The 21,254-nt window shown below is 50.4% G+C and overlaps 1 protein-coding gene across 2 annotated transcripts in view; it reads right to left on the bottom strand.

The window, feature by feature from the left end:
* Positions 1 to 21,254, bottom strand: part of RBPMS (RNA binding protein, mRNA processing factor) — a 189,095-nt gene that overhangs the window by 15,793 nt on the left and 152,048 nt on the right. Inside the window, exons 6-7 of one of the 2 annotated variants that reach the window (XM_089903741.1) lie at positions 11,153 to 11,280; positions 331 to 8,453 (exon numbers count right to left, since the gene is read on the bottom strand). In XM_089903741.1, coding sequence (XP_089759867.1) covers positions 8,322 to 8,453; positions 11,153 to 11,280 — 260 coding nt within the window. In that variant the 3' untranslated portion in view covers positions 331 to 8,321. The remainder of the gene's footprint in view (positions 1 to 330; positions 8,454 to 11,152; positions 11,281 to 21,254) is intronic. The other variant, XM_022571143.2, reaches the window with a different exon arrangement.

Raw genomic sequence — 21,254 nt, 5'->3', positions numbered from 1 at the left:
AAGTGGGCCCCCGCGTTGGCAGAGGGCAGAGCTGTATTCCTTGGGAGCCACCAGCTGGTACTGAAGCTCATTTAAGACAGAGCCAGAGTCCTTTCAACACTCATAGCAATTAAGGGGACGGGGACCAAAAACACTGCATGCAGGTAGGCTAAATACATGTCACGGGGGGAACTTAGGGGGGTAGGCAGGGCAAAGGGAGAGAAAGAAAGAGGGGACGTGTGGAGGCAGGAGGCCGGGAAGGGAGAGGGAGGGTAGAGTACAGGGGAGGAGGGGCAGAGGGCAGAAGGGAGGGAGGGGAGGAAGAGACTCAAAGAAAAAACTCATACCTACCCATGGCTTACGGCTTTGGGCATCTGAATCCACTTGCTCACTAAGCAAAGGGCAGAGGTGGAGCTGCCTTCCCGAGACAGGTGGTAAAGGATGGGGTGGGGACTTGGAACCTAAGCACACACTGGAGGGGGCGGGTCCGTGCGCACCGGGGTCGGGGGAGCGCGGTGGTGACGGCTGGTGCTGCCCGGGTGCTGCCGGGTGCGGGGCGGGAGCGCTGAGCCCAAGGAGGCCAAGACGCGTTGGTGGTCAACGGAGGAGGCACGGGACAGGGGCTGCCCGAGGAGGGGAGAGCCGCAGAGTGGCTGGCAGGAGCCTCGCTTCGATGCAGGTGAAGCCCCTCCCGCCCTGCACGCCCGCTCCAGCCTCTCCACGCACACACGGCCTCGCACTCTCCCCGGGCGGGCCGGCGGATGCTGAGCCCCGGGCTCCGGGGTAAGATGCGCTCGGCCGAGCAGAGGTGAAGTCGGCCCACTGGCTGATTCTCAGGGAGGGTGTAGCGGCCACGCAGCAGACGCGCCCCGAGATCCATCCCTCTCGTGCCCCACGTCTGGACACCACCGCGCCTGCCTGCGTCGGCTCTGTGAGGCCGCTTCCTCAGAAGGCAGGTGGCCGAGCCCGCATTTCTCATCAGCACTGGCCCTGGGCCCGCAGAGCGCAGAGCAGCAGAACTCACTGGGCAAGCCCGAGCTCAGGCAGCCAGCCCCGGGGAAGACGCTGCTCTGTGCTAATCACCGCTGTCTGGGAAAACACGGTTCTTCCGCAACACCCACTCAGGCTGCTCTTCTGCTGTGGTTTTTGGCCCCAGGTCACTCGCGGCCACTCCTGCCCAATGCCTAGGGGCTACTTAGATGCGTCACAAACACCGGGGAGACCCATGATTCCCCGACTCCAGCTCCAGGGACAATCCAGCAGGGATGCAGTCTACGCAGCTGACCACCCTTGTAAGGCAACGGTCCTGTCTGCAGAAAAATGCACGTGTGCTCAATCACACATACACAACTGCACGCTCACAACCGTGTATGCAATTCCAGGGGCCTCAGAAATCCCTGCAGGAGCCTCTAACATCATTCCTACGGTCCAAGCTAACACTGATCTTTACTCTGTGCCAGAGACTGCGAAGCATATCACAGAAACTGTGACATATAAATGAATAAGCAACACAGAAGACGCTGGGACCCTTCCCCCAGAGCTTCATAACGCCGACAGCTATTACTGTCACGATTCACTATCCAGGGCCCACACTAGGATGCCACCATGACACTCCTGCAGGAACGCTGCTCTCAAATGCAGTGGCCCTGCAAGAGTAACACTGAAGTCTCCATCACCTCAGCCTCGTACCAGCTCCTGTGACTGGGGACAGACTGGTGACAGACAGGAGGGCAGCCAGAAAAAGAAATGACTCAGAGCAAAGATAAAGTGGAGCGCTAGAGAGAGGAGAAGGAACCCATAGAGATAATTCCCATCCTCTTCCATTTGTAGATGAGGAAACTAAGGCCCAGAGGATTAAAATACATAAACTTCATGTCCCCGGTAGTGTTGCCAAGGACAGGAAACCCTGACTGGGCTCCAGGGTGGGAGCCCTGCCTGATGCACTGGCCCCCGTACAGTGGTTTGTGGGGAGCACAGTGTAAAGTACCGAAAGGGTAATCATGTACACTGTACTATCCCCGAGTAGTGATGACTCCCATCATCCCACATGCCTTTGGAAACAGTCATGAGAAGTGCTTACCAGGCAGCTGGCTCAACTCATGGCAACTACCCTTAACAGATACCCCTTGGTTTCGCAATGTTCTTCTCTGTGGAATAAAGGGACAAGTCTAGACCAGTGGTTCTCAAGAGTGTGGTCCCTTGACCCCCAGCATCACCTGGGACATATATCAGAGATGCAGAAACTGCAGGGGTAGGGCCCAAGCACCTGCATTTAACGAGTCCTCCAGGAGTTGATGATGCATATGTATGCTCCAGTTTGAGAGACACTGCTCTTGAACAGGTTTCCAAAAGTGTGTCCAGAAGAAGTGAGATGCTCTGCAGTCAAGTACGTTTGAGAGAAAAATGCACAGTCTCAGCAGATTCTAGATACACATTAGCACATTAAAGGCTCTGAGAAGTTTAAACAAACCTGTTTGACCTGATTTAATCCTGGGTTTCTCAAGTGTATCTGATCACGTAATCTTTTGAATTACACAGAAGTGTTGAGAAACGCTGGTCTGGAAGGCCCCTTCCAGTGGTGACATATGGTGGATCCAGGAGGCTGAGGCACGCTGACACAGCATCCAAGTTCCCAGCTCTTAACAGAACTAATTAGGACTGGAAGACAATCACCAGACCAGCTGGTACCCTGGATGTCTAATCTATCAGGAGCACTGAAGATATTCTTACCTTTCCTAATGCAGGTGCTGTACCTGAATGCAGATTTCCCAGCACCACAGTCAGAACGAAGCTTCCTCTCCTTTTTAAGGCATGGATATTCTTAGGCAGGTTCCCACCACTGTCCCCAAGAAGGAGCCCTGAATACCCTGCCAGGGCCTTCCCAGCATTGAGCCATTGGCCGCCAGCCACTCACACATTTTAATTATAAGCAACTCTGCCCCACTGACTCCCAGCTCTAAGGATCCGCTCTTACGCAGCATCACCAAATAAAGCATGTCAGGTCCCACGGCAAACTTCGTTGCAGGCTGCCAGGCTGAGGAGAGGCTGCCAAGGCAGAAGCACCCTCTGGTCCAAAAAACTCCAAACTCACCAAATAGACTGGAGTGGTAATTGCAATACAAAAAAGATGACCCTCTTTATGGGACCAATTATAGGGTTCTTTTAAATAGCAATCCTCCCAATTTCTAATAAAGCATTCACCCAAGCTGGAAGAACGCTTTCCAGGAATTCCTCTACTTCATGAAATGAGGCCCGTGAAGATCACCCTCTAAAGGGACATCCACACCCACCGGTCCCCTCTGCCCCCTCACACTCTTTCTTAGCAGACAAGGAGGACACGAAATGCAACCAGCATTCTTTACGCTACTTGTTTAGCACCTAGTACTCCTTGCCTAGGGCAATTAAACAAGTTGCCAACACCTAGACAAAATGTCAAGGTTTACAGGAACCGGTTCAAAGGTTTAAGTTTGCCATCCGACCCACCCGGAGAGCTGGGGAGAAGGCCACGTCCCAGCCCAACCCCGTGACCCCGCCTGATCTCCCAGTCTGAATGGTGGGACGGTGCTGAGGTCTGAGCCCAGGCAGCGACAAGGTCTAGACCTCAAAAGCAAGGTCCTAGGCCTGTGAGTACCTCCCGCTAAGAGCAATCAAGGCTGGGCTTAATTAAACATAAGCCTTCAGGATTAATTTTCTCTCTTGGGCTTTTAGACTCTTTCCCCATCTGTCCCAAGCACAAACCAGGCTCTTGCTTCCAAACAGGCAGGTGAAATGTGCTCAGACATCCCAGAAATTCACTCAAGACGCCACTCGGGTCGAGGGCACCCAAGCATGTAACACCCTGTGTCAGATTAAGTCCACAGTGGTTGCTTGTCATCCATTTTTAATTTTGTCAGACTGTTAATTTTTAACTCTGTTTGCTATCAAGGGCCATTAGAGATTCTCCAGGAGCCGAGCTCGGTGAAGCGAGAAGCACTTCGTGGCAGAGTGGATGAGTCTTGAAGTTGGGTTGTCCCACTTTGCCATCCAAGTTCTGGCCTTGCCCACTGGCAGCACAAATCTTGAATAAAACATGATCCCATTTGGAGCTGATTTTCCTTTTTACCCCTGTCACAATTGGTTTTCTTCACGGAGTTCACTTTCTTTTTACGGAGGCTACATTTTACATTTCCAAAGTTTCTCTGTAGCCTTGGTTTTGTTTCCGAAGCAGTTAGAATTCACGTGCTTTCAGATGGTATCTGGGTGACTATTCCCACCAAAGGAGACCAAACACCCTGGGTGGACGGCCAGCTGACCCCACCTGAGCCTCCCCTCAGCTCACACCACAGCGACAGGCTGCCCTCCTGGCCCGGCCCCAGCTGCTTCTCTTCTTCTTTACCGAAGAGTGAAGCCTGGACCCTCAGGTTTCTGCTGGCGGGGTACCAGTCCTGAGTCCATGCAGCCTAACTGCTTCTTAAGCTACAAAGGTGCTCTGGGGCCTCTGGGTCACGCCTGAAGTTCTGATCCCCTCACCCCAAAAAACAAGAAAGAAAAGAAAAAGAAATGAAAGAGCTATTTTATCAGTAATTGCTACTCTATGCCAAGCGCTTTACTCTTTCCCTCAAAATAACCCCAGAGAACAAGCGTTCATTCTTCCTCCTTATAGATGAGGAAACTGAGGCTCAGGGAGGTTACAAACAAACAAACAAGCTTGCCTAAAATCCCAAAGTTAGCAGAACGGATGGAAATTGTCACTAAAATTCGACCTGCTGGATTTTAAACACTGAGGGCCCTACTAATTACATGCCAGGCCCTCGGCACATCCTGCTGTATGGGCGGACGGCTCAGCAGTCAAGAATCCCAAAGGGGAGGCAGGCTCGCAGACAGCACTTACAGGGGAGACTCACTGAGACTCGGGGACAGGCTCTCCCTGCTCGTGAGGTCGGGGAGAACACACACAGCATCTAGGGAGCGTAGCTTTACAGGAGCAAACGGAACACGCTTAAGAAACCTGGAAAACACAGCGCACCAAACGAAGGCAATCCTGCTGCCGCCCCCCAGTCAGGAAAGCCACCCAGTAAGGGGAAGGCTGGGCCTCAGTGGCGTAGCAACAGCTCTGGCCAAAGGAACAACTAGACCCAACAACTCTGGAAGAATGGCTCTGCACTGCTTCTGAGAGGCCAGTGAGGACGGGGTCAAGGTTTGTGTCGCTGCTTTATTAAGAGGATCCTTAGTTCTTCAAATACCAGACAGCAAGAGGAGTGGAGGGAAGGGACGGATGGGACAGAGAGGGTAAAAAGGGACAGAGAATTTGCTTGGCCAGGAGTTGGCCCCCCTGGGGGTTGGTTCAGCCACAGGACTACGACGAGAATAATCTGCCCCCAAGGCACAAAATGTAACCCCATCGCCTGGAAATGAGGCTGGGCAGAACCCTAGTGGAAAGACTGTAGGAAGAACGAGCTAGAAAGCCCAGGGATGAACAGACCGGGTGACCAGCAGCTGGAGAGTTCAGGGACAACAGCTCTGAGTGAAGCAACACACACGAACCACTTGGTCTCTCTGGGAGTCCAGCTGTTTCCCACTCTCGATCTATTTCCTGTCAGGGACAGGTTTTCTTCCGACAGGCGTGTCCGGGCCTGGCTGTAGGGACTTCCTCCGGGGGACAAGTTCTCCCAGTGCTGGCACAAGCTGCAGAGACCGCACCGCTGGGTGCAGGGCAGGTGCCGTCGCTCGGTGACGTCGGTGGCTGTCATTCGAGGCCTCATCTTGCTCCCCTATTCCTCATTCACTCTTTCCAGCCTCTGGTCTTTCATTTGGCTGCAGCCCTGAGGACCCTGCAGCCCCATGAGTGTCAAGACATGCTCGATGTCCTTAGTGCTTGAACTAGCACAGCTTCGTGGGTAGCCAGTCCTGGGCTTTCTTCTCCTTGAAGATTCAAATGCTCCTTAAAAGGCTAATGCTTTCTAAGCCCTTACTGTGCGCCAGGCACCCTGTTAAGTGCTTTAACACGAGGGACGATTAGCCCCACTTCAGGTTGAGGAGCTTGTTCGGGGAGGTCGTGTAAATGGCAGCGCCTGTGTCTGACCAGGTAGCCCCAGCAGAGGCCAGGCCTCGAGGGGCAGGCAGAGGAGGAGGCCCCCCTGGGTGGGGGGAGGGGCTGGGAGAAGAAAGGGGGGCCCTGTGCTCCCTGGAGGCTGGCGCTGGGAGCACCGTGCCTGCCCCGCCTGCCTTCAGGCTCTTATGGGAGTTAGGCCAGATGCTCCTAGGTGACCAGAAAGCCAAACAAAACAGGGAACTAGACAAGGCTGGTACATGCAGGAGACGGAACACCAAGCAGCGGTTTCTCCCCACCCTCTGACCTTCACGGAGCTGCAGGTTTAGAGAGAAAAGTAAATGTCAGAGGATTAACAGTTTCATCTATGGCTGAAAACAATTCAAAGCCTTGAGCTGAACGGCCTCAAAGTCAGCGCTGCGGTCCTTCGAAGCCGTGGTCTCTGTGCCGGCCGCAAGCCCCGGGCTGCAGGCAAGGCAATACACAATACCCGTTTGGGAAGGCCGGGCCTCCAGAATGAGGACGTCCAGGTTGAGCGTGGATGCCGCGCAGGAGGCGCACAAGCAGGGCGCGCAACTCCTGCCCCCGCCCTGCCCTCCGACAGGCTGGCCGTCTGGTGAGGGGCTCAAGCTGCCTCCCGTGGGCTCTGTTCACGGGCCCGCCCCTGCAGCATTGGCTACTGCCTTCTGAACAGGAGGGAGAAGCTGAGAAGTCAAAGTCCTTCCCACACGCGCCTGGGTGGGAAGCACGGCCGCCCTGCCGCTGGGGCTGTGCTCCACCGAGTCCGCACTCACGCCTGCCCTGTTCCCTGCGCCCTCGACACACTACCTCTCACTGGCTCCGTACTTAAATCAGACTGACGCCGGCCAGGACCTCCTTCTTCCTCTCAGTATTCGCTATGGGACGCAGGGACAGAGGAGATGCCTAATGAGATGCGCTTTAAAGAGAAGTTCACACACGCAGTTCTTGAACGCTGCACAGTGAACACCTGGCCGGGGGTCCCGCAGTCAGGCCACCCATACACCATCCTAGGCTTCTCTCTCCTCCACGATCTCGCTTCCCTATCTGCCTGTGTCTTCTCCCCCATGGTTCATTCTGGTATTTGTTTTAGGTCTAGCCTTTAAATTTTTTCCAGTGTGTCACAAGGGACCTCCCTAGGGGCACGTCTTGCCCCGGGAAGTCCGTGGTATGATTTTAAAACCTTTTGTTTATGTGCAGGTGATGCGTTCCAGTTACAAGCTGCACAGCAGCCCTGGGAGAAGGTCTGCTGTTCCTCAGGGTCATTGAGGCCTCTGAGGAAGAGACGGGCAGTCAGGACTTGCTCTCTCAGTCCCACTTACCTGCAAAAGTTTCAGGCCCAACAGTATGATGCTGGTCAAGGGAAATAGTATTGTTTCTAGAGTGTCGTGAGGACAGTGCATTTTACTGGCTTTCTCTCAATCCCAGCAGCAACAAGACTAAAAGCAAAAATGAACCCAGACTTAAAAAGCTGAGATTGTGTGACTAGGAGGTGAGAGGAACTGTCTGGACCTTCTCTTCGGAGCATAACTTTCCTAAAAGTCATGAATGAAACCTTCCTCTGCTGTTCACAGTGACTCACATAATATATTTAATAAACTTCAAATACCATGACGGTGAAAGTAAGCAGGATGATCATTCCTTACAATGTGAACCATCTTCTTAGAAATCGGATGCTCTTAGAAATAGATGTTCTTTCATCCCTAAAAGTAAAAAGGCAGTACTGAAGCTTACAGTCCGACTACGTTATCCAATAAATCTTTAAAAGATGGGATTTGATGTCACATAAGCATCTTCAATTTAGAGATGGAGGCACACGACCTCAGATGGAAGCTGGGCAGAAGTAGAAATATGACGCAACTCCTTCTCGATGACAATTTCTGTCTCTCCTGGGTCCTCCTTCTGGATCACACAGACTGAAAACGCTTCTGCCCTCGTTGAAGCGAGATCTCCTGGCAGATGTGACACATGGATGCTAGAATGAGAATCTTCCAATATGCAGCTCTTGAGGGTTCAGGAGCCCAAGAAGATATGAGCAGCAGTGAGGCCTCGGCTCTGGACCAAGTCTCCCTGGGATGCTGAGTCCTTCTCGCATATAAGGTATACTGAGTGTCACGGGCCCAGGTCTCCCAAAATCTGAGATAACATCTTAGCTCCAAAATCGCATCAGCATGAAAACAAAACGCTGCAGTCTACTTGAGATCGTTTTTTCTCTAATTAAAATTTTTATTGAAATCTCAAATGTTACCAAGAAATAGTTTTTGCAAAAGGGGGAAGAAAGAGCTAACAAGCAAATTCAACATGGGAGCTCCCTCTGCTGGTCTGCAGTAGGTTGATATGTTACAAACACATTCCCAGAGACAAATCTAATTTGCTGGAGAAGTGGACAAAAGACAGGTGTGTTGGGCTTTGCCTCAGGAGAGAAACACTAGAAGAAAAAAAAAATCCACGTCTCAAAACAGAGCACAACATCACTAAGAAAAGCAAAATTATTTAAAAGCTGATCTCCAAAGACATAATACGATTTCCAAAACAAAAATGGAATTAGCCACTAAGAGGACGCTCCATTTTGGTCTCCCCTCTGCTCTACCTCCAGTTAATAAAAATTCTCTCAGGCCCTCTGGGTGAAGGTTAAGTTCTGATTCCCTCGTCTCTGTCTCCAAGTCTCTTCTTACAGGCTTCCCATCTAGTTACAGGAGAAAGATCCAAGGAGTCACTGGAGCAAGGCCTTTCCAAAATTCCATCAAAGAATTAGTCTTTGGTGAGCCAGCACTGAGGTGTGGAAAGAGCTGGGAGTCAGGTGAGCTGGCTCTGGTCATGGCAGAGCCACTTGCGACTCTGGACAACTCTCTCCTCTTCTCCAGTCTGTTTCCTCATCTGTAAAATGGGTCAGACCAGCTGATCTGTCAAGCCTCTCCCAGTTCATTCTACGATTCTCACACTGGACAAAGACATTTAAATGACCATATTTGTTCATCAGTCTTTAGGATACAGAACCCAAGCTTGCACTGGGGATGACCCCAAATAAGAAGAGGGGTTGAGCACAAGGATCTCACTGGTATCAGAAGAGAGTCCCACCAACTGTAGGACTGATGTGGCAGGACCAGGTGGATTCCTGGCTGGGAGAGCCTCAAGGTCAAGGAAGAGCTCACGGGGAAGGTGCCACCATGGGTGATACATCCCAGTTAAATAAGCATAACGGTTGAGTCCATGTAATCTTGGCACTGTCTCTCCTCATCCTTTCTCACAATGGCCTGGGCTTTCTGATCTCTTAAGACTTTTTACCCTCCTTCTCCCACCGTATTCCCCAGAATGACTTTTGATTTCATCCGTTATATGAATGAAGCAAGGGCAAATTACCCAGACATCACGGCCAAAAGCCGCCATTCGCAGTCCTTTCTGGCCACTGTCAACTCCTGCTTTTCCAGGACAGTGGTGAAAGGCTTTGGTACTGATTAACCAAAGCCATGGATATTTAGAAGACTAGGCAAACTTGGCACCATTTCATGGTATTATTAACATTTGCCTCCGTTGTCAATTGGTCTGTATCTAGGCAGCACAGGAAGAGGTGGGTCACATATCCCCAGATGGCAGGGGTGGGCCACAAACACAGGGGACTTTCTGAGTTGCTCCACGGCATCTACAAAATCATCTAAGGTCACTACGAGTATTCTGATAACTCAGCAGAAGGTATCAGCCCGTTTCCTTTCCCTCTGCCCTCCCCCGCTACCTGCCGTTGCAAGGGTGACCAAGCACTGACACAGACAAAGGTGGAAAATGCAACAGGGAAGGAAAAGCAGAAAGCACAGCGAATCCAGAAACTGGGTCATCAGTCTCGGAAGAACCCCCGTTACTTTGTTTTCGGTGCCAAATACTCTCCCCACCACCACCTTTCTCCTCACTACTTGTACTACTTTCTACCCCCTTCTTCCAACACAAAGGGTGAGCACTTCCGAGGCCCAGGCACCGAGGCCTTCTCTTTGTAGTTTGCCTGCACGGTCCCTGGGAAGCTGGGCTGTCCGTGCACATACGAAGCATCAACAACTCAGCTGAGAGAGAATGGAAGGAGGTCCAGCTAAGAACACTCCCGACCCCATGGCCTGCCTGGGAGACCCTTGCTGGGGCCGCTTATAGGTGTCTTGCACAACACAGTAAGTTGTGGACAACGTAAGACTTTTAATTATTTCACCCAGCCTGGTACACAAGCACTAAGCAAAACAAACAAAAACCCCACCTGTCCAGGCTGGCAGCTTTTTAAAAACAGGCTTTCCTGCTTTTAGAGGAGTTACACATGCAGTACGACAGACGAGAGCTATATGCTTTCTATCTTATTTGTTATTATTGATCATCACGCTGAATCCCAACCTTGATGACTACTACTGGTACTAAAAGCAAAGCTAAGAGAAACATCGTTTCCAAGGGAAGAGAAAGGGTTGGTAGGTAGACAGTAATCTTTGTGAAGAAACAGCGGAGTTTGTTTGTAAAGCCCAGGCTATTTTAACTAAGAAAGCAAGCTGGTCAGAAGAGATACCTCTACCTTGACCTATAATTACATTTAAGACACTATACTGTACCTCCTTTTCTACAGGGTCTCTTAAAAATGGAAAAAAGGAACCCTTAATCTCTTCTTTAACGTATGTATCATAGCACATGACCTTCCTCCTGGAAGCTCCCAGCTCGCTCCTTCGTCCCTAGAGCTCCCAGAACACAAGAGAAGAGACCTCAGCACACAGGAGCACACGCAGATAGGTAGCTCTTGTAACAAGCGCACGCCTTCCTCTGCAGCCCTTCCCCACAGCAAGGCACACACATCTCTGCTCCCGTGACACCCTCTAGCTGGCTGGGGAGGTGACCTGGGCCCAGTCTCTCGTGTGTGATATGAGGGTGAGATCATTAAGGAAGAGAGAGGTGTTGTTTGGGGCAAACATCAGGCAGTGGGTGATATCATTGCTGTCAGACGGTCCTCGGAAGTCCTGGAGGAGTGTCAGCTTGATTCAGAGGGGATCAGTAATCTCTTGAAGGCGGATCTGTTAGCTGGATAGGGGTTAGTTGTATGGTGTGCCCTGGGGAACCAGGTTTGAAAGGGCTGCTGGTGGAGTGAAGTCGTGGCCGATGGGTATGAATTACCTGGGCATGCAGTGAGGCGGGGTAGGTGAAAGCAGGAGGTAGAGCAGGCGCTAGCTCCGCTGGGTACAGAGGGTACGGGGCCCACACTTCAGGGCTACTGGGGTAAAGTGCAGGCACTGTGAGCTCATCTGCAAGAAAAGAATAAGGGAAGAGTTAGTGGTTACCAAACAGCTGGCTGCAAATCAGAAACAAAACACCCAGTGTAGCCCCGAGCCCCAATCAATGTCAGAAGTCAAGTCGCTCTCATTCTCTCAATAACCTGTTGGCTTCGGTCCCCCCAGACACTAAGCAAGAGAATGGTAAATACAAAATGGACAAAAAAAGCAAGAAATCTGCTTCCTGTCTGGCCTGCTGAGATCTCAGGCCCGGGCTCCACCCTGGACACTCTGATGTCTTTCCAACTGTAGCTCGGGGGAACCCACGAACAGTGGGGACTTCCTGCACCAAACAGCAAACGGGGTCCTCCGAGGAAAAGAGGAAGAAAGAACTAGGAGGCGATCTCCCGTGAAGACTCACTGCAGAGCCTTTGGGAGAACGGCGACAGACCAGGAGGACGGGAGGACTTGCCTGTGAATCGGCATAATTACTACCGACAAGCATCAGGATCAGCAAACGTTTTCTGTTTAGAAGCACAAGGCCAGACACTGTGCCTACAGGGCACGTAAGGTGCTAAAAGTTCAGAGAATGGAAGTGCAAAGCCTGGGGTATGCCGGTTAAAGTTAAGCCCCACAAAAATCCAAATAAGGACGTTCACAATTGCTGTTTACACAGATTTTATTTTCTAGGGGAAAAAAGATGAGTCATGTTGCCAACTGACTGGTCTAAAGGGACCTCGTGGACCTCCGATTCCACTCAGGTCACGCTGCAGTTTGCCGGGTTGAAGGGCAAGTGCCGGGCCTCAGCATGGATCAGGAAGCAACCCATTAAAGTAACAGCAAACACACAAGGGAGCGTCTCAGCAAAGGCAAAAATAACCTCAGTCAATAGTTCTGAATCTGGAACCCGTAAAGCAGCCATCTCAATACGTGCTTTTATCACCTGTCAAAGTCTGACATCAAGTAGGCCCGGGATGCCCCCCAGGGCCACCGAGGAAGTCAGGAAAAGGTGACCCGGTGAAGCCATCAGTGCCTGTGCCATTCAGGACGTCCCACAAGGGTACAGTGCACGCGACCCAAGGTCAAGAGAGTCCCTTCACTCCCTCCCACCATCTAAAGCCAGCGCAGGCCTGCATTGTAGGTCTCCCCCCATCTCCCCCAATTCTGACCCCGGGCAGGGTTTTCAGCGTGGGAAGGGGGTTAGACACAGAAAACCGCTTTGCTGAGTGTGACGTGGGGACTGCTCTACAGAACCAGCGGAAGGCAGCTGAGGCCGTGTGCACGTCTGCGCCAGCGGACAGGGCGTGCGCACGGCTCCTGTGCTCAAGAGCTTCCAACAGGCTGAGAGACGGTCCAGAGCTGACCAATCAGGACGCGTCAGGGGGCAGCCGGGGATGCCCACAAGGTGGGGTTATACATGTGGCCGCCCCGACTCCCTCTCTCAACAAGGCAGTTGAAACGACCTCCTCAAGACTTGGTGATGGGAACACAGATGGCCTGTCTATCTAGGCTGGGAAGCCTAGGCCAAAAGAGCAGACTAATAGTAATTATCTGGAGAGGAGAATACACACACCATAGCCCTCTTTAAAGTGATCAGGTCTATACCACCTACTTCCAGTTCTAGGGTGTGTAGGTGTCTGCAGTTTCTGTAAGGAAATTCCTGACAGAGGGGTTAAGAGAACGCTTCACAGACCCCCGTGTTTCCTGTCGTGATGAGATCACACGATGTCCAGTAGGGCAACAACTCCTGTGAGAGCCCAGCTCGTGGAAACCAAATACCCCCAGAACCAATGCCTCAGATTTTATTTTAAACAAACAACCATTCTCAGGAATGGCAAGCTATTACTGTTGCTGTTATTGTTATTTCAGCTACCATGCTATTTTAAGACACTGAGTCTTTTTTTTTTTAAAGGCAAGAGTCTCAAGACCCAGCACACACTAATTTCTCAGCCCACGCTTGTCCAGCCCCACTGTGACGGCAGAAGTCTATCAACCAGCATCAGAGGGGCTGTGCCTGGCCTGCAGCCTGACGGGCTAAAGGTGAGGCTGGCTGCAGGGCACCCTGGGGCTTCCTTTAGAAAGGTTTTCAAATGTGTGTCTTTTAAGATATCTGATCCTAAAGAGACAGTCTGGGTTTCAATCACAGCCTGATGGAATTTACGATTTCCATACATTTCCACATTTTATCCTAAAGCATGACTTCACACTGGGCCTATACAAATGCTTGGAGACAACTCACTGATTGATATTTGCATAAAACCTAGCCCAGCTGAACGAGGTGGGAGGGCGGGCGGGGGGGGGGGGGGGGGTGTGCGGGGGGAAGCCTGCTTCCAAATCCTCTAAACCCAAAGTTGCAGAGTAATAAATAGTATATAGTCAGGTAGTGAAGCAGAGGCCTAAAAGAGACTAGGGGAAATGCACACGGGATAAATCCCTTCTTCCATCATCTCCTCTCAGGATGGGTCTGGAGTTACGGTCCGGAGGAGGATGCACTCAAAATATGTCAGCGGTGATGCTCTGTGTCGCTGAGAACGGGGAGAGGACGGCAGGGAGGGGGTTACCGACGACACATGCTGCGGGCAGGAGCCAGGTCTCACTCAAGTCTGCACCCCTGGGCCAGCTCTGACCCTGGCATTTAGCCTGCAGTGATGCTTGTTGTACTGAATAGTCCCCGACAGAAAATTCTACAAGTTGTTTAAAGATACACCACTGTTTTCTTTGTTAAAGGAACTGAGGGAATATCCATAGGAACTAGATCTAAAATTTCTCAATCCTTGCAATATTTATCCTATCCACCAAAAAAAAAAAAAAATGGAGCAAAGGCAGAGGCTCAAACAAGAGCAAGTGCTTTTGAGCAAGAATCTTCAAAGTGAAAAATAAAAGCGATGGAACCTTTCTTCAAACGTGTTTCCCAGAAACTCTTGTTTACTAAGAGTGCAGCAGTTTGGGTTGACTTGCTGGTGGTCGTGGGGACGGCTGGAGGACCTCCACCCCTGTTGAGTCCCCAGAAAGTACACCAGGGTTCCGGAGAAAACAGATTGAAAACCGCTCCTGCAGCTGCTCTCACCCAGGGACCGGTTTTTAAAGTAAGCTCCTCTTCAAAATCTCCGAAGTCTGAATTCATTCCTGTAGCTCCTGGAAGCCCAGCTGAGAGAGGACGGGCAGGTGGGCAATGAGTAACCAGAGCGGGGTGGGGAAGAAAGAAGGAACAAGGAAACACCTGGGAGAGGGAACGAAACAGGCTCTCTTGACGAACTTCAGTGGCCAAGGTACCCTGAGCCCCTGGAGGGCCCAGGGGGAGCCTGAGAGAGCTTTAATGGCCTCGCAAACTGAGGTGTTGATAAATCTGACCCAAGCAGTACAGCGGGTAAAATAACAGGAAGAAAGGTAAACAAGCCAGGTGGAGCTATTCACTCCCTCCCCCATGTCCCCAAGCCATAGCTTCCCATCAGCACTGCAGCTCCCGCAGGTGGCTCCCTGGACCAGCAGAAACAGCAGCAGGGGGCAAGGGGGGGGAATGCAAATTCTCGGCTCACCCCAGACCTACTAAACCAGAAATTCTGCCCTCCAGGTGACTCCGACGCACGCCTAAGTATGAGAGCCACTGCTATCTTCCTACTTGTCTTTCTTATTCTATTATGAGCTGCTTGAGTAAAGTGTTAGGCATTTTGCTTTCAAAGTGCCCAGGATAGCACCTGTTACACAGTATCTGTTGAATAAATGAATGAAACACTCCCGGAGAGAAAATGCAAATGACAGCGATAATCCTGGACTTGTTTTGGGAGTGAAACTGGAGGGTCAAAGCAGACCCAGCCTGACATCCCTTGCTTGGCTCAGGGCCACCCACGAGTGACAGAACCACACAGGCACAGCAGAGGCAGCCGGCCCCGGTCAGAATCACACCGGTGGGAGAGCAGCCCTCATGGACGCCTGCATTTCACCATGAGGCTGCAGACTCCCCGAAATGGCACACACTCTCCTTTGATGGAAGAGGGCAGTGAGCTGCATAAGCTTTGTGCATCTGTATGCTCTTTTTTGTTGCTAATGTGGTCTTGAGAAAATTACAGCAGCTAGAGACAGGTTTTCCACAGCACAAGCGCTTTGTACGACTCCCGGGTGGAAGGAGAGGCGCCAGCACCGCTCAGGTGGGCTTCACCTTCTGGAGTCACTGCGCAGCCTGCTCTGACTTAATAGGACGGGAAGGCTGATAAAAGAAGAGAAAGTTTGCCGCCCTAGGCCCATTGGGATGAACTGGAGTCGGGGAGGGGGTTATGGTCCCCTAACAAAAGAGGCTCTTGACCACCCAGAGTGAGCCAGGCCCCAGTGAGCAGAAAGAGATCAGAAGCCCAGGGCTTTTGTCTGGGCCTCATCTGACCCTCCTGAGAGGCTGGGTCAATCCTTTCCCTTGGCGCCAGATCTGGCTACATCCTTTCCTCCTTTTGCACCTCTGAGGATAACGTTGTTGAGGGCTCACAATATACATCTGAATAGGCCTTCTTCTTAGCATAAGAGTATGCAACCGGGAGAGTTCAAACTGAATTCTAACCAACAAAGACTAGAAACGTCCCCAATTCCAACCTCCAATCCCTTTGAAAAGAAAGAACTGCAAAGTCTGATGAATGTTTAAACCAAAAGAGCTCATGAAGATCACCTAGTCTGCCTTTTCATGTGGATGAGGAAACAAGGATGCAGACAGGCGAAGCTTCCAGTCTAAGGTCACATTGAAACGGATAAAGGTGAATGACTCTTAGGAACAACTGAGATAAAGAGGAACAAGGAGAATCTTTAATGGAGCAACGTTAGGATAGTTGCGAACACATGGTCCAAGAACTTTTAAGTCAGTATTTACTTTGTCTCTTGGATATTTCTATTTGGAAATATTCCACAGCAATCTCATGCTCAACATGTCCGAAACGAAACACACTCCCTCCAATGGCCTGTCTTCCTTGGTTCCAGATTTCAGTAAAAGATGCTGCTTAGTTGCCCAAGCCAGGGTGACCTGGAAGTCACCCCACCTTCCCTCACATTCAATCTCTCACCAAGGTCCTATTGAATCTATCCTATCATCACTGTGATCCTAACTCCCATCACCGGATTACCGAAAAGGGCCTCCTGAGCCGCCACACTGCACCTGGGTCAACTTTAAAAATACACAATTTAGTAATGTCACTCTCCTGCTTAAATAACCTACGATTTCTCTTTGCTCTCTGGACAGGATGTGACCATAGCCTAGAAGACCCCGCATGATCTTGCCATCACCACCCACCTCTCCAGCCCGGCTCTCACCTGGTTTTCCCTCCCGGTCTAGGATCCATCAGCCATTGTCCTGGCTTGACCATACATGGTTCCCTTCCCACTTCTAGGTCTAGTACACTCTTCTTCCCTCTGCTGGGAGTGTTCTTTCCTTTCACCTGGCTTAACTCTTATGCATTCTTCAAAGGATTCCACTTAGATGTCACTTCCCCGGGGGTGGAGGTGAGGTGAGGCTGGCCTTCTTGGGAGCAATCAGTGCCCTCTACGCTCTGCTGCTTTCTGCATCTCCCAGGGCTCTAAGTGCTCACTCTGCTTACCCTGGTGCCCACCACCAGAAAGTATCAGGAAGTCAACCACTTGCTCATACTTGATAAAAGGAATGGAGAAAAAAAACAATACCTTGCCCTTCAGGAGGAAATGAACAAACTCTAGGTTCATTCACTTCCGTGTGGGAGAGAAATAGGTACTGAAAGAGGATGAATGTGAGAGCATGCCAACGCTACTTAGATTACATTTCAATCCTGTTTTTTTTTTTTTTTGCGGTACGCGGGGCTCTCACCGCTGTGGCCTCTCCCGTTGCAGAGCACAGGCTGCGGACGCACAGGCTCAGCGGCCATGGCTCACGGGCCCAGCCGCTCTGCGGCATGTGGGATCTTCCCGGACCGGGGCACGAACCCATGTCCCCTGCGTGGGCAGGCGGACTCTCAACCACTGCGCCACCAGGGAAGCCCCTCAATCCTGTTTTAATAACGCCTATTTTCATACTTTTTATACACAGCTGCTGAGAGCTTGTATGTCATTATTCCGGATCCTCATTAAAAGCTCTGGAGAAAGGGGCAGGAATGGGTATCTCTTTTTTTGTGTGTGTGGTACGCGGGCCTCTCACTGTTGTGGCCTCTCCCGTTGTGGAGCACAAGTTCGGGATGCACAGGCTCAGCGGCCATGGCTCACGGGCCCAGCCGCTCCACGGCACGTGGGATCTTCCCGGACCGGGGCACGAACCCGCGTCCCCTGCATCGGCAGGCGGACTCTCAACCACTGCGCCACCAGGGAAGCCCATGGGTGTCTCATTTTAATGATGAGAAAAGATCTATCCAAGGTCTCATAGTGTCTGAACTGGGATTAGAATCCAGGTCTCATGTCTCATGGTTCAGGCTCCCTGTCACATACCATCCTGTCCTCCCTGACATGGGGATGTCCCCACTACTGGTGGTGGTGACAGGCCCCTGGAGAGCAGGTGGTCTTCATCTCTAGCTTTTAGCATACTCGGTTTACTAGAACAAACTCAGGGACAGAGTCCTCCAGGAGCGCTTGCCTGAGAGATGAAGAATTTGGCCAGAAAAAACAGCAGCCATGACACAGAAGACCCAAGATTGATGAAAAATTCCAAAGAAAAATAAATCAAGGATTCTGTTAAGCAATTAACTCCTACTCACATACCTCTGCAAGTAGTTGATCCAAGTTTGTTAAGTAAACCCTTGAAAAACCAGCCTTAAGAGGCCCACTCTCTTTTGAGGACTACCCCATTAGGACATGCTCTTCTGGTGTGAGGGCTAAAAACATAGCACATTCCCCGTTTCTGTGGCAGAGCAAAGTGCACACAGCTCCTGCAGAGGTTTGAACAGTGCCCCCCCCCCCAAATTCACATCTGCCCAGAACCTCAGAATGTAACTTTTTGAAAACAGAAATTTTGGAAATGTAATTATTTAAGGATCTCAAGATGAAATCATCCTAGATTGGGGGGTCGGGTAAATCCAATGACTGATGTCCCTATAAGAGGAGAGGGGAATTCTCTGGTGGTCCGGTGGTTAGGATTCTGCACTGTTACTGCCAAGGGCCCCGGTTCGATCCTTGGTCGGGGAACTAAGATCCCACAGGCCACGCAACGGGGGAAGAAGAGGAGAGGACATAGAGAAGAAGGTGAGGTGAAGATGGAGACAGGTTGGAATGATACATCTACAAGCCAAGGAACGCCAAGGACTGCCGGCACCACCAGAGGTTAAGGAGAGAGGCATGGGACGGTTTCTCTCTCAGAGTCAGAGCCTCTGTAAGGAACCAACGCTGCGGATGCCTTGATTTCAGACTCCTGTCCTCCTAAACTGTGAGAATATATTTCTGTTGTTTTCAGCCACCCAATTGCTGGGAATTTGTTGTCACAGCCCTAGAAAACTTTCGGTTCCCACAAAAGGTAACATACTTCATTAGCTCTCCAAGAAAGTAAGTGTAGGGGAAGAATCAAAAGATTTGGTGAACGTAGAGAATGGACTTGAGGACACGGAGAGGGGGAAAGGTAAGCTGGGACGAAGTGAGAGAGTGGCACTGACATATATACACTACCAAATGTAAAATAGCTAGCTAGTGGGAAGCAGCCGCGTAGCACAGGGAGATCAGCTCGGTGCTTTGTGACCACCTAGAGGGATGGGATAGGGAGGGTGGGAGGGAGACGCAAGAGGGAGGAGATATGGGGATATATGTATATGTATAGCTGATTCATTTTGTTATAAAGCAGAAACTAACACACCATTGTAAAGCAATTATACTCCAGTAAAGATGTTTTAAAAAAGATTCGGCGAAAATCTCAAACGATGTGTTCAGCACCACTCAGCACAAATCACGACTGTAGTTTTTGTGTTCTGCACCGGGAACCAACCGTACTAAGTGCAGGAGACACCAGGAGAAATCAAGTCTGTGTTCAGTCCTCTTCCACTCTACCTGTTCTTTAATCCCGTCCTGGGCCACTTTCTTTGCTTCAATTACTAATTCTGTTTAGGATAATTCATAAATCTACAGCTTTGATTTCCACTCCAACGCAGACATCCTAAACACATCCAAGTCAATTCACACAAAAATGCACTCTCAAATCAATTCCTCTTCTTACCTCCCCACGTCCCTTTATCCCATTCATTCAGGTCCAAAGCCTCCTTCATTTCCCATATCCAAACCACTGCCAAGTGCTAATACAATAAAGGATAACAGCAGTAGTAAAGTAGCTAATGTTTGCGGAGCATATCTTATATGCCACACACTGTGCTAGTGCCCCTTGCGGAAGGTACTAACACCAGCCCCTTTACATTATGAGGAAAGAGACGCACACAGGTTCAATACCTAGCCCACTGACTCACAGCAACCGACAGAACCAGGGCGTGGATCAAAGTCATCTCCGTCCAGAATCCAGACCCTTCACTTCTCTGCCTCTCCACACTGATGACATTCCCTCTGTGCCTTTCACACTATCTTTTCCCTTCCATCCCTACTTCTACCACCCAAATGCATGTTCCCACCTGGACTTCTAAACTGCCTTCCTAATAACTTCCGCTATCTCTCCACTCACATTTTTCTCTCGGAACACACATTCCTAGAGCAACCCTTGAAACCTGCAGGCAAACCCAGACCAACAAAATATGCCAAGGAAATTCCAGAAGCAAGCTGGTCTTTATTCAGCTGGCCCAGAGTCACCTCCCCCCCAGCTAATGATATTCTACCATGCCTCCAAGCAGTCACTGCTCTCAAGGTCCAGTTCCTGCCTCGCTGTGCAGCTGGCCCCATGCCAAAATACCTTCCAACCCGTGGTTTTAAAAGGATCTGACTCTTGATCTGAGAGCTGAAGGGAACCCAGAGAATAATAAACTGGAAGAAAACTGTTCCTCTGGGGACCTGACTGAAGTCAGCACTGTTATCTACGCTTGCTCATCACAATGGGGCATTTTCATAGCTCTTCCTTCCTGAGACCTGCAACTGCAGGGTTGAGGGTCACTCAGAGCTTCCCCAGGCAATTCCCTTCCCAGACACGGCAACTGAACTTTGAGGTCATCTCTCTGAGGGCGGGTCGTTAAGAAACTGACTGCAATCAAATCTGGATGTTTCACAGGAGCTCTATTTCCAGGAAACATTGGTTTCATATTATATAAACCACATAAAAACATTCGCCCAGCCCCACTCTGCTAGAGACCTAGGTAAGCTTCATGAGGGTAGAATACTCTCATGTATTCACTACTAGCTATTCCCTACTAGTGAACACTACTAGCTATATTCACTAACGTGCCCTTTCACAGTGTCTGGAGCAAAGGAGACACTCAATAAATATTCCCTGAAGGAATAAACCCTCCCTTTTACACAGCACATCCCCTTCTTCGTCTTTTCTAGTCCAGAACTGCACTGTCAGTTAAGATGTTTCTTCTGCCTCTTTTGCTGCCCAAAGAGCCTTTTCCATCTGTGGTAGGTAATTTAATTACAAAGGGATTTCAGAACTGTACATAAGAGTGGCTGTGTGGCCATCTATGGGACTAGTCACATAACAAATGGTCATAATAAGGATATTTATACAGTGCATACTTTGTGCAAAATACTTCTCAGACTTGAACCTGTTTATTCGCCAGGACATCCTTATGAGGACTGCTGTTATTACTCTGAGTCACAAAAGCAGGATGCTACCTAAGGGCTTGGAGATGAAGTGACAGGCTCAAGGCCACGCAACTGGGGGGAGTGGAGCCATGATCTGAATACAAGCAGTGTGGCTCCAGAGCTCAGGCTCTTACCCACTGTTAAGATGGTGGTTTATTCTACCCAAACCGTAAAGCTTAACTTTCTAAGTGAGAAGAGACAGGTCACCACCTTCAAAAACGAAAAAGAAACAAAACCCTACGTTAGGGCAGATAAATAACACACGAGGTTATTTTGAGAACAGGACAATTCTGCTCTGCTTCTCTGGCACTGATGGTACGTAATGAATACTTAATTTGTTAAATTTATAATAA

Source organism: Delphinapterus leucas, chromosome 21 (assembly GCF_059928025.1).
Source record: "Delphinapterus leucas isolate spDelLeu-1000000601 "Yukka" chromosome 21, BTC_Dleu_Yukka2, whole genome shotgun sequence".
In the NCBI taxonomy this organism is placed as follows: domain Eukaryota; kingdom Metazoa; phylum Chordata; class Mammalia; order Artiodactyla; family Monodontidae; genus Delphinapterus; species Delphinapterus leucas.
The sequence above is the reverse complement of the archived record's forward strand: the minus strand, read 5'-3'. Positions and strand labels throughout refer to the sequence as shown.